At 46.7% G+C, this 13,151-nt stretch overlaps 1 protein-coding gene across 1 annotated transcript; it reads left to right on the forward strand.

Moving 5' to 3' along the window:
* The first annotated feature begins 1,538 nt into the window (after window positions 1-1,538).
* On the forward strand, window positions 1,539-13,148 carry KIF17 (kinesin family member 17). Its single transcript, XM_025142564.3, is given in 8 exon segments — window positions 1,539-3,746; window positions 3,909-4,804; window positions 5,744-5,841; window positions 7,676-8,007; window positions 9,732-9,932; window positions 10,011-10,245; window positions 11,534-11,568; window positions 11,570-13,148. Coding segments are annotated over 4 exon segments (828 nt in total). The 5' UTR covers window positions 1,539-3,746; window positions 3,909-4,804; window positions 5,744-5,841; window positions 7,676-8,007; window positions 9,732-9,906; the 3' UTR covers window positions 12,102-13,148.
* The last annotated feature ends 3 nt before the right edge of the window (window positions 13,149-13,151 follow it).

Genomic DNA, 13,151 nt, shown 5'->3' on the forward strand with positions numbered 1-13,151 from the left:
GGGGGAACCTGCAAATCTTCTGCCCCACTTTGCTCCCCTGCAGGACCACCTGCGAGGGGAAGGCCGTGGGAGCAGCACCACGTGCCTCAAGGAAGCACTACGGTGGGAGGGACCTGCAGTGCCCTGCAGCCTGGCAGGCAGTGTTGCATGGGCTCCTGCCTTCATGGAGCCAAATCCTGTTGCAGGCACTGATCTGCTTTGCTTTCTGAGCATGCTTGCACTGGGAGAGAGAAGGGAGAAAAGGGGCTTGGTGCTGATTTAGACCACACTTGCTGCAGATCCGCATCCTTTGTTCCCCATCAGCAGCGACACAGGTTTCCATGACGACTGTGGTTGGCACCAGGAGGTTGGCACCAGGAGGGCAGGACTTGGGCACAGCAGTTTCCAGGGAAACACCGGCACTCTGGGGACAGCCACTGGCTCCCACTGCCTCCTCTGAGCAACGGGTCCAGCCGTGTCCTCTGGAGACAGAAGGCCTGGGCTGACCCACGGCTTTCTTCTGAGTTCCAAAGCCTGCTATTCTCTGAAATCCCCTGTTTTAGTTCCTTTGCCTTTTAACATCAGTGATTTTTTAGAGTCTGAAGCCCCAAGGCTCGGCTGCCTGCTGTGGAATGCAGTTCTGTGAGAGAAGAGCAGGTGGTAGGAGCTCTGGTGGGAGCACGGCACAGCCAGGCTGTTAGACAGCCCTGGGAAGGGCTTTGTGGCACCCTCAAATGCAGCTGTGCCAACCACAGCGCTCTCCTGTAGCACAGTCAGAAGTCATGGTGTGCAGCCACCTGGCTGTGGTTCTGGAACTGGTTAATTCTGGGCAGGCACAGCTTTGCAGTGACATAGAACAAGGCTAACATCCTGCTGAGTTCAGTTTTCAGACGGATTTGCTCCATAATGCCCAGATTTTTTTTACATCTCTTCTTGTAGCATCACTGAAGCATCCAGAGGTGTTCGGAGGTTACACCGCCAAAGGCATTATCTGTGCTCTGAGCACCCAAAGGAGCTGTGGGTGTCCCTGGTTGCTGCAGGGGAGTTGGACCAGATGGCCTTTACAGGTCCCTTCCAACGCAAACCATTCTGTGATCTATCACATCCCTGACACTGAGTGGTGACAACTGTATATTGATATCCCTGCTGACACGACTGAGTTCTCGTTATGAGCTCAGAAGATGTGGGGTGTAACACAGCTGGTGCAAATGAATTCCTCTCATTTGAAATTCCCAGCGTGGAGGGAGTTTCAGAAGGGGCTCATGTGGGAGTGCAGTGCTCTCAGTTGTTTTGTGGGTTTTTTTTATGTAGGTTTGATGGACCGTTCAACACTTTGAACACCTCAATCATTTCTCAGCACGCTGCATGTTTTCTTCTGCACGATTTAGTGATTCCTTCAATGGTTTTGAAAAGATGCCATTAGTTGTTCAACACTGCCCAGGAGCCTCGATGTGATTTTAGAGCATCAGATAAATGAATTCATCTGGAGGAAAAAAAAAATATGTAGTCTGCCTGTGTTACAGGTATGATTTGGGGAACTGTGTTGGTGCGAACAAGACGCCCTCTCAGAGCGGAGGGGTTCAGTACAGCACTGGTAACAATACCTCTGATTATTGAATCAGCGCTTTGGTTTTAAAAAGCTCCCTATGACTGATGATATATATTAGAGATTTTGCCATAATAGGTGAAAAACATTTTAGTTCTTCTTAAAATATGCTGCTTAATAATAGGGGTGGTAGAAGGCAGCTTGGTGCAGAGAAGCTGGGTTGCTTGTGTCCTGGGAGATGGCTGAATCCATCAGCAAACTCGTAATGTTCACTCTTTTTGGATGTAAAGGTGGTTCCCTCTTTTTGCGTGGTCTGAAAACTGGTGGACAGCCCTCCGTGCCCCTTTCTGCAGCCTTGCTCCCATTCTGACTTGTGCTGTGCTGTCCCTGCTTGCAGCTGAAGGAGCACCTGGAGAAGGTGTTGTGCATGGAGGGGCTTTCCCTGCACCCTGTGCACAGTGTGGTGCAGTGTGAGCAGATTGTGGAGGCAGTCTGGAGGAACACTGTGATGAACAAGGACTCTTCCTGCTCCGTCTTTACAATCTGTATGGAAATCTGCACCGTAGGTAGGTGCTGGATGTGCTGCGTCCACAGGAGTGGTGGAATCCAGCCAGTCAGCTCCCAGCAGAAATTGGAGCCTACATGACTTCGGTCCACAGAAATCAGCGTGGTGCCCTGACGCTGGCATGCTTTGCAGAGTGAGATGGCTGAATATTCAAAGTCTTTTCTCCTCAGTTCCCCTTGGAGCTGAAATGTCTTGCAGTCAATCTGGAAACATATTTTGTTCTCCTTCTTTAATCTTCTAAAGCCTTTATTTCTAGCGAAGGCTGCTGGAACTGACAGCCCATACAGTGCCTTGGAGCTCAGACAGTGCAAAGCCTGGAGAAACTTACATCCTTCTCTCCTTTGTCTGACCTCTCTTAGAATTCACCCAAGGATTCCTTCATTTAGCTTAACTATGGGGCACATCTTTTAGGCAAACAGCTAATCTGGGTTTAAAGATGGAATAAAAGAGTCCCTTAATGATGTTTTAGTGACTAATTTTCCTTTACCAAGTATCTCATTTCAGCTGGCATTTCTTTAGCTGATAAAGCAGCCTACTGCATCTGAACAAGGACCTTGAAAGCTTGGGAAAGCTCAGGGACTAAGAAAGGAATTAATCTCCTGTATCCTTCATCCTTGATCCCAGCTGGGGCCCTGAACAGCTTGGTTGTGTTCTCTTCAGGTGTTTCAGCCATGGGGAAAGTTGTATAATGTCTTCTTAAACTGTAGTTCCAGATGCTGATGAGAGTATCTCATTTTCATCTGCCCAAAGTGGTGTATGTTGGACTTACAGAATGTCTCAATTAGCACAGCCGGTGGATGCTAATCCTCGCATTATATGCGTATGTCAAACCCCAACTTCAAGGCTAACGAGGAAAATGAAGTGTTTACACTCCTGTTTTGTGTTGGGTGCAGGGCTATTAAATTAATTGGTATTTATGTTGTCATCTTTAGGCTTCTCAAAGATGACGGGTAAGTTCCAACTTATTTTCCAGTTCCATATGCAGGATGTTATAATTTGCAGGCACTTAATATTTTAAAGGAGCTCCTCACAACTACATGAACTTTGTTTCCAAGTAGAAGTTCAGAAAGAGGATGATGGTGAGCACGGGGCTCTGACTGTGGATGTATGAAGCACTCAAGGTACCATCTGATGCTTAGGGTGTTTAGAGTAGCAGCTATTTTATCCCTTTATGTTGTGCTTAGGGATTGATTTGCTCAGCAGAAAGACGTTTTAGATCGGGCCAGTGCTTCTGCCACCAGGAGCAGCTGATGGGCTGTGTGGGGACGAGACAGGCAATACGTGCAAGTGTTTTAAGGAGAGTCTGGGGACCTCATTACAAGATGGAAACAAACCACAAAGCTCCGCAATGGAAGCAAACAGCCTCCTTGGGTAGAAGGACCAACAGCAACCAAAGCAACTTCTTAATTGTCTACATAAGTGAGGACAGGGAAGGAAAGAGTTAGAAAACCTACGTTTTGTGACAGCCCACTCACCCCAGGAATCAGAAAAGATGGTGAGAGAGTGCTCTGTTTAAACTCTGTTTTTCTTTTTGTTGTTGTTGTTGTTTGTTTTTTCCTCAGTTCTTCCATGTCCAAACATGCCAGAAAGTGTGGTGTGAAACAGTGCTCTGCTGCAAATGGCAAGCTCTGCAGTTAATGATCCTCTGCTGTAACTGTAAGTGAAATATCCCAGGGCAGTAAGTTTCCTTTATTTTTCATGCCTACTTGTAAACTTCTAACTTTCCCCTGTGTGTCAGATTATTCATTGTTCATGTTTACGTGTCCTCCACATCCATAAAGTTTAACTCTTGACTAAATTCAAGGTGATGTTTTGTAGAATTCTGCCTGGGAGAGAGCGGACTTGGTTCAAACTGTGATGTTCTCTGGTGGAAATCGGTGCTCGGAGCGCTGAAGAAGCAATTCCCTTGAACTTGGGATGCCATCACAAGGAATGATTGGGGCACTGAGATCTGAGTGCTGTGGATAATATGCTGTGATTTGATGCAAGCTTGGTATGAAGTTGAGTATGTTGAGGAGCTAGTGAAATTGAAGGGTTCCTAAAGTGTCTGCCTTAGTAACAAGAGACTTGTGTCATCATATTAAGTGCCTGTTCTGGTTCTTGACCACTGAGATGCTGCTTCCTGAGAAGAGCCTAACTTGGAATGATTTTCTTGCCAGATGGGAGAGGGCAGGACCACCTCAGGGCTGCAAAACTTAATGTAGTGGACCTGGCAGGAAGCAGGAGACAGTCAGAAACTGGAACTACAGGAGAGCAGAGCAAAGAGGCCACCAAAATCAACCTTTCCCTCTCTGCTCTCAGTCCTGGTTGATGGCAGGTGCAAACACATCCCCTACTGTGACTGAAAGCTGACCAAGCTGCTGCAAGGCTCCCTGGGATGGAATACCAAGGCCCTGATGATAACAGGTTTATCTCCAGCTGACATCAGCTATGATGAAAGCCTCAGTACCGTGTGCTATGTAAATTGAGGGAAAAACATCAAGAACAAGTCCTGTATCAGTGAGGACCCCAAGGATGTTCTGCTGAGGGATATCAAGAGGAGATTAAGAAGCTGAAGGGCATTCTAGCTGAACAGATGAATGTGAATAACTTGTCAAGTAGGAAAACCTCAGCAGCCCCAGAGCTGTTTTATCTTTGACCAAAAAAAGTGGTTTTGCAAGTAAAGTGCTCACCAGATCTCACCTCACCCATTGCAGGAAGAGGTCTCCAGTCTGGTAATGTGCTCTTCCTTTACTGTTCCCAAAATGACCTTATTCTAGCAGTAAAGAACATCTCAATTCTCTAATATTTTCTCTAGCTTTCAATAATGACTAATTTTGTTAGAAAATGCTGATAGGATTCAAATCCTTAATTCTTATTGGTCAGTCTGGGTAGAATTTGGTCAACAGAAAAGGGATTTCAGCTGGCAGAGCAAAGATGGTGGAGAAATGACAATGTAGAATTAAATACAATTAAATACTATTATACATATATATATATTTTAAATTAGCATTCAGTTCCTGTTATCCTGAACTGCGAATTTTTGGCACTACAGGAAGAGTTTTTGCCTTGCTAACAGCACTCCTTAGAGAATGCCCCGTCTCCTCCTCGAGTATTCGCCCTCAGCAGGCCCACTGTGCTGTGCAGTAGGACTAGGAAACCTGGGAGCAAAGCGGTGCGAGCAATCTTTAGGGACCTGATCACCTCTTAAGAGTTGTCCCCTGACAAAGGTCAACTGTTAGGAGAGGCTGAAGGATTTTTCTCTTTTCCCTTTTATGCTACCTTTCAGAAACAGCTGGGCAGACAGGAGGAATTTCCTTGCACTTTTTAATCTCCTTCCCAGTATATTTTATCTTCCAAATCTGTTAGCATAACCTGGGAAACAGATCTCCCGTTACTCTGACAGAGATCAGACTTATATTTGCTTTAATATACTTGGAACTTAAACCTCTCCTGCTCTGCTCGGCGCTGATTCCTCTCCCCACACCTCTGAAGCTGGAGAACAGTGGGTGTTTTTAGCAGCACAGATGCTGGCACACAAGTGCAGTGCAAAGGAGCATGTGGATGGCGATATTCTTTGCTGGCAGCTAGCTTCTTTGTTCTGTTTCCAGGCATTTCACAGACAATCTCACCCAGTGACTGTGCATGATTTTTATTGCTGCTTTGCTTTGCAGGGCTTCCACCTGCTGAGGCCACTCACTTGGAAGGGAAGCCAGCTCCCCTCCCCCAGCCCCAGTAAGATGTTGAAGCAGACAAGCAGCTGATCAGAGAAGTAAGTCAGGAGGGGATATGTCCTATTGTCTTTGACTGAAACTTGTGGATTTTTATAGTACGTACTACAAATAGGGCATAGAGGTGTGTGGTTCAGCCTTTCTGGTATACTTTTCATCATTTTTTTTTTTGGTCCTTGGCCTTTTCTTATGGTCAAAATATATGTTCTTGGAGACATTATTTACAATACCATTTCCTCTCAGTACTGTTCACTTCACTCCATCTCCAGATGAGTGGGGCTTTCCACGACTTCTTTGAAGCACATATAACAAGAAGAGTGAACTACAAGTGATGCTTAGATTTGTTCTATCAATGGAGGGAAGAAAGCAGCAGGGAAAGGCATTAGGAACAGCAGGATGGGAAGGAGAGATGGAGCCAGGAGAAAGAATGAGGAGTTGGTAGAGAGAATAGAAGAAGAGGGGCCAGAAGGAAGTGAACTTTGTCCTCACTTGTTACAAAGCCCTTTCCAGGACACCACCTCTGCCCAAACACCTTTCATCAATACTGCACCCATTTCAGCCACAGGAAAATGTCAATGAGTACAGTTTTATTGGGGTGGATGTAAGCTGTAACCTCGTGTACAGTCAGGAGTGGTGCTGCTGCACCAGACTCTCTGCTGTGCCCTTCCGGAAGATGAAGAGATGTTGACCCAGCTAAAGGCCAGTTCTGAAGCAGAGCAGAAGTCCTGTGCCTGCCTTGAAGAGGGCATCAGTAACCTGAGGATCTGCTGTGGTCTCAGACTGTCTGCCCTTGGAGAGAACCTCAGGAAGGAAGCAGGTGCAGATTAGGCAGAGTGCACAACACAGAGTGATGGTGCCCTGGTGCTGTTCAGACACTGTGGGGTGACTTTGGGAATGAGCTGAAACAGAGGGTTTTTTGCAAACTCAGAGCTGTGGCAGCCACTGCAGCCTCTGAAGTGGCACTGACAACTGCTGCAGCAAGTGTTGCAGCCCTTGCTTTACCTCTCCCTTATTGACAGCAGGAGTGACTTCCCCTTCTGGTCCATTTGCAAGACTCTGTTCCAGCTTTGTCCTCTTTCCTCTTTCTCTGAGCTCTTTTCCATGTCAAGACCAGCCTGGCCCTGCTGCCCTGCAAGCCCTAAGGCAACAAAATACAATTTTGCCCATGCAGCTGTAAGTTTTCTCTGCCTTAGAGCAGCATTCCTCTAGAACAGAGGTTTGCGCTGCGGAGCTGTCTCAGCAGGCAGCAGCACTGTCTTGATCTGATTGGCTTCCCACAACCCACATGCCCCAGACAAGGGTGGCTGCAGCAGTATCTTCCATTGCATACAAATCTGATGCAGCTCTTGATTTCCTGGTGGATTATCAACACCATCGCTTTGCTGGAGGGCAGGTATTCCTGTCACGTACCTATAAAAGGTTCTCAGCTATCCTATTCATAATCATTTTTCATTTATACTCCTGCAGTGCCTCGGAGCATGTTTTGTAATGTGCTTACACAGCACATATTGTCCAATATTAATTCTTGCAACCGTATTCTTAATTCTTGATGCTATCACTTTCTAAGGTGAAAGGTTTATTTTTTCCACTCTGATTACAAGCATGTACCCCCTAGGCCTCTGAAATAGGTTTCTATGTGAATGTGAGGTTCAGGGCTTTCCCAGCCCTGTAAGATCTGTGTTCCTTGCCTGACATGCCCGCTGGGTCTCTGATGGTTTTTACTTACCAGCCTAAGAAGGTAAATAACAGACTTCTCCTCCCAGCTGAACAAACAGCTTTCAGCTTTTGGGGAAGTTTTTGTAATGTTTTCACAGATTTATGTTCTATGCAGAGCTCACTATTTACACTGCAGGTATTTGCTCTTTTATTCTTCAGCTGCTGTGAATTCTGAGACTAATCCTGTTGAGACACTTTTGCCTGAAGACTCTCCTCCTGCAGCAGATGAAGAACTGACATCATTCAAGGTTGCCTTCATTCCACTGCTCCCTGCCTGGCTGAAGAAACCCAAATGGGCAGTGTCACACATCGTCTCTCCCAGGACTCACCCTGCATCTTTTCAGAGCTGCAGCCTTTCGTCTCTTCTTGTCCTCAGGACTCAGCAGTGCCTCAAGCTGTGCGAGGTCATGGCAATAGGAATGCTGGAGCAGAGGAGGCTGTCATAGCAGATGGGACTTCAGCACCTGTGGACCAGCAGCAGCTGCTTGCAGGTCAGCGCCTGCTTCTGATAACTGCCTCCTGTTGCACACAGGCAAGAAGCAATCCTGTTCTTGCATGGCAGTATGACTTCTGAGCTTCAGCTATGTGTTCTGTGTGATGCAAAATCAAACAGATGTACATTCTTTATCCCCAGATTAACTGTGTCCATTTGGAGCAGATCAATAGCTGCTAGGTGCAGTACTCTGTTGCCTAATGCCATAATTATGAGAGAACTCTCATTGAGAGTTCTCCTGAAAGACTCTCCATTGTCACTGAGATCGCTATCACTTCTGCCTTTAACTCATGCATCTGACAGTATTTGCCAGACTTCAGCCAGAGCTGGCATCAAAATTTCCTGGGAACAAAATGTTATTGGCAGCATTAGACCCAGGGCCTGAATCCCTGGGGTGTGAGGGGTGCAGGGTCATGTCCCCCACATGGCTGATCTCTGTGAGCTCCTATGACACGTTCACTCTGCTGGGCCTCTCCCACCTTCAAAAGGAGCTATTAGCAAATCTAGGATAGCACTGTCTGTAATTTGTGGGGAGTTCTGTATGTTGATGGAGATGGCTCCAAAGAAACCATTTGTTTTGACGATATATCAAATCTTAATAGTCTTAGTGCCTGAAGTTTTTCTTCCTGTGATAACGGAGGAAAAATGCCAACTGCATTGTTAAAATCAGAGTTGGCTGCAGATTAGGCAGGAGGGTTTGGTTCCATAGGTGACCGATTTTCAAAGTCGCCTTTTAAATGCTTTACACCACAGGATGGCTGAGAGTCAGCAGAGCAGGATTCAGTCCTGCATTAAGCAAACAAAACTGAAAGCTGCCTGGCAACTGCAGGGGAGTAGAATAGCAGGTCATCGCTGGTGGAGAATGAGCTCTTTCAGATGGGTTTGAAGATCATTAAGAGGCTATTATCAGCAGAGGTTTTATCAGCAGTGGGATTTTCTCCGATCTGAGCCAGTGCTGGTGACCCTTAGCTATCTGCTCTGCTACAGATGTCAGCGCAAAGAGAGCTAGCAGCTCGGGAGTGCAGTGTACCTTGTCTGAACGGGCACAAGCTACACCAGGAAGCGGTGCCTGGAGTTGTTTGCCACACCAGTGCAGTGGTATGAGGGGTGAGCAGCCTGGGATCTGAATTCACACCAGGGATTAGGAGAATGCCTGGGCTCAGCACTCTGTTGAATATTTATCTCTCTTCCAGGATTTTTATTGCTGGTGTAAGATCACCAGGACTAAATTGCTGTTGCCCTTATAAAGGCAGACTGAGGCACAGCAAAGAGGGGTGGTGTGCGCTCAGACTGGCTTAAAGAGAACACCACTACGTTTGGACAGACAGTTTGCAGTGTTCCACTCTGCCTCAGGCTACTGCAAACCCCTTGCCTGCTTGGAAAGGTCACAGTGCTGTGAGAACAGCAGTCCTGATTCGTGCAGGGCTTGCTTCATACCCATGTCAGTGTGTGGGGCTGTGCAGTGTGGATGTGAGATAAGCTTGGTTTGAAACACGGGCCTATGCGTGCACACAGGTGGCAAGGCTGAGGCAGCCCACGTCATTCACTCTACCTGATACTGCTCCTAAGAAGAGACTGTACTATGGCTTACAGCCTTACCACTACGACATCTGCCATTTGAAATATGTTTGCATCATTTCGGCACCTCTTGTGCTTGCTTTGAGAGCCTTTCCACACAAGAAATATAAATTCCACAAAATGTCTTTTTTTTTTTTTTTTAAGGAATTCAGTGCATGTAGACAGATTCTCAGGTGCACTTGTTATTCTGATCACCTTTGTCATCATGTTTCTGACATGTATACTCATATGGAGTTCATATATAGCAAACTGTTATGAAATGTGGAATTTGCCATGATTACTCAGGACAGCAAATCTCCCGAGGAGTTGCTATTTCTGCATGGTGTTGTCTCAAGCATCGTTCAGGTACGGAAGTTCATCCTTCACAGCTACACAAATGCTTCTTTGTAATGCTCAGCTAAGAAAAGCACTTGTGTTTTCCAGGCTGCAGATGCTAGAACAACAAGTGGTAGGGTGGGAAGAGGCTGAAAATGAAGACCTCAATGAGGACGAGGAGAAGCATAAACGCCAGAAGTTTGCAGATGAGCAGAGGATGCAGCTAGTGACTGTGCTGCAGAAATCCGATAATGACAGCAGTGATTTGGTTCTGCTTAACATCTACGACTCCGTCCAGGAGGAGGTTTGAGCCAAGAGCAAACTTCTGGAGAAGATGCAGAAGGTGAGCCTGCAAAAACAGCTCCCTGCTTCTGATTCAGGGAGCATCCACTGGGATTATTCTCAGGAAGGCTTTTTCGCTCCTTACTTCAACACTGTCTCATCCATTTTTCCTTCTTTGCTTATCCATATATTTTTTTTTAATGTTAATGAGATACCTTAGGGCAGTATGTTTACAGAATGATGGCATCTGTGTCTAACATGCCACACGTGTGCCTGCATTAGTACCTACAATGTTGATTAGACTCACAGAATTTCTGGAGCGGGAAGGGACCCACAGGGATCATCGAGTCCAGCTCCACTGCTCCAATTTTTAGAAACTGTTGGAACAAAGTTGTTCCACGACTCCAGCCTTCTCAAAGGCCCCCTGAGGGTTTTAGAAGCTGGTCTCCCTGTTGTGTAACGGGACACCCAGAGGAACACATACGTTATGGGAGAGGATGCGACTCCCTCTACTGACTTAGACCGCTCGCTACATCCTCAGCAGCACTGGTTCTGATCACCCAAGAAAATGAGCTGTGCAAAGTTTTCCGGGAAAATATATATTTAAAAATAAAAACGCATATTATTTATATACATATATGTAAGCAGCACCCTTACATCTGAGGCATGCTTGAAAGTCAGTTTTGCTCTGATAATATGAGGCAGAATCAGGGGAGTTTCAAAAATGTGCACCTGTGAAATCTGCGTGTTAAGAACTTGATTAATTTAGGTTACTGAACAAATATGGCACCCTTTTCATCTAAAATAGGAATCCTATGACTTTGTTAGTGCAGGACGCAGAACACACAGTGAGATTAAATTTAAACCCATTTGAAGCCTCAGTAATTTATGGAATGATGTGTCAAGTCTTCGATTTAACCCAATGTGGAATTCTCTTTCTAGATGAAATCTCATCCTTATTATTAATTATAAATTAGAAAGCACTGAAACTTTTGTTTTTGTTTTTAAGAGTGGGAGGTAACGGTAAGTGCTTATTAACTTGCTTGTGTTTTGAATTTTGTTAAATTGTTGGCTTCAGTTGAGTATAAATCCAGATCACACAACCCTTTGGCATTGTTGGTTTGCCACCGTTGCTCTTTTATAAGTGCTTTCTCACTCTTGCATAATGGACAATGAAAGTGTAAGTTGCTGATCTACTTTTGCCAAGCTTTGGTTTTATCATACACCTCTGCGTAAACCATCTGGCCAATTCCCATTTCTGTGTATAACCAACATCTGTGCTTGTAGTAACTCCCATTTCTTTCTCTGTCATAACCCCAACTAGCCATTTTGTTGTTTTTATGACCCAGCTGTGAGCTGCTAAGACAGAAATAAAAAATCTGCAGACAGTTTGAGCTGGAAAAGATCGGTTATCTCAGCACTAACCACAATCTGGAGTGAGACGTGATGCTCTTCCAGCAGCTGCTGGATCAGGTGCAGTCCCTCATCCAGCGGGACTGCAACTACAGCAATCTGGAGAAGATCAAGTGCGAGTCCGTCTGGGATGAGGAGTCTGGCTGCTGGAAAATTTCAGAGCCTGGCATTCAGAAAAACCACCTGCCCGCAGGTAAGAGGAGTGTCGGGGTCACAGTGCCATCCCCTGGCTTCTCCTGGGCTCACCAGCAGGTCAATAAACAGCAATTGAACCACACTCAGCTGTGTCATCTTCTGTGTACAGTGGAGGCTTCTGCCTTTCCACCAAGTCTGAATAACAATTTAATGAGGACAAAACTTGCTGGGTCTACACAAAAATTTGGGCAAGTAGGAGATACAAACGGAAGAGCTGGCACAGGATTCCCTGCTAAGCTGTCCGTTCTCTGTGTGCCTTTGGCAGTGTTTAAACAAATCAGGTGCCCTTTTAAAAGCTGTTCCTCCTAGGATCTCAAATCACTTTGATGTTAATGAAAAAGCCCGACAAAGGGGATATTGCAGGGCTTGTTTAAAAGCTTGAGAAATCAAGGCAAGGCAGCATCTAGGCTTGGGTGTGTTGACTTTCCTGAAGCCTCACACCAAGCTTTAATTGACGGGATTTGGGGTCCTTGTGTGATTCTCATCATCTGGAGCTGCCCAAGAGACGCACTGCCCTCCTGTAAGACAAGACTCCCAAGAGCTCTTGTGACTGCTCTGTCTGATCCACGTCCTCAGCCACTCACTGGAGATGAATCACTGCACGGCTCCCCGAGGCACCTCTGTCAGCCCAATCGTTAGCACTGTGATGGGGTTCGGGGCATGTGTTATTACTGCAGAGAGGACAGCCCTGTAAAGCTGTGCTTTTTTCTGTCAGCAGTTCCAGCACTGCCGCAGCATCACCCTGCCAGAAAGAGCCCTTTTGGCTGTGTGTGAAGAAGCAGCTGTGAGCTGTGCCCGTCCTGCCAGGGCTCTGAGAAGTGCTGGGACATGGCAGGGTCAGGACCGGGTGCTGTGTGCAGGGCGTGGGCTGCCCAGGTGTGTGCTCAGCTGGTGCCAGCCGGCAGCTTTAGCAGAGGAGCCCTGAAGACCTATGTCAAGCAGGAGCTGCCCCTTTTAGACCTCCTGAAACCGCTCCTTTTAAGCGATTCGCTTCCTTTCGGGTAGCAGAACGACTTTTATTGCTGTAAGTTTACATTACTCGCAGATGCTGAAGAGGGCTTTACCCAAACCGGGCTGGGCCATATCCCTACCACCTGGACATCGCTGTCGCGCTGTGCTCAGGATACGATGCTTTTCATCGCATTTTGCAGTATTTCTAAGACTTAACGTGAGATGCTCAGGTGCCTGAGAGCTACCGCTGGGTACGCTCCCCCCAGCAGACGTCGGACGCGCACCTCCATACCAACCCTGCGCGGGGCGGCACCGCGTGGCGCCTTCGTTCCTTCCCGTTTCCAGTGGGGAGCTGGCCGCCGTTGATTGGACGGCCGGGGCGCTGCGCTTGGAGCCTATTGGCTGATT

The sequence above is a fragment of the Gallus gallus genome, chromosome 21, assembly GCF_016699485.2.
Source record: "Gallus gallus isolate bGalGal1 chromosome 21, bGalGal1.mat.broiler.GRCg7b, whole genome shotgun sequence".
NCBI classification, from domain to species: Eukaryota; Metazoa; Chordata; class Aves; order Galliformes; family Phasianidae; genus Gallus; species Gallus gallus.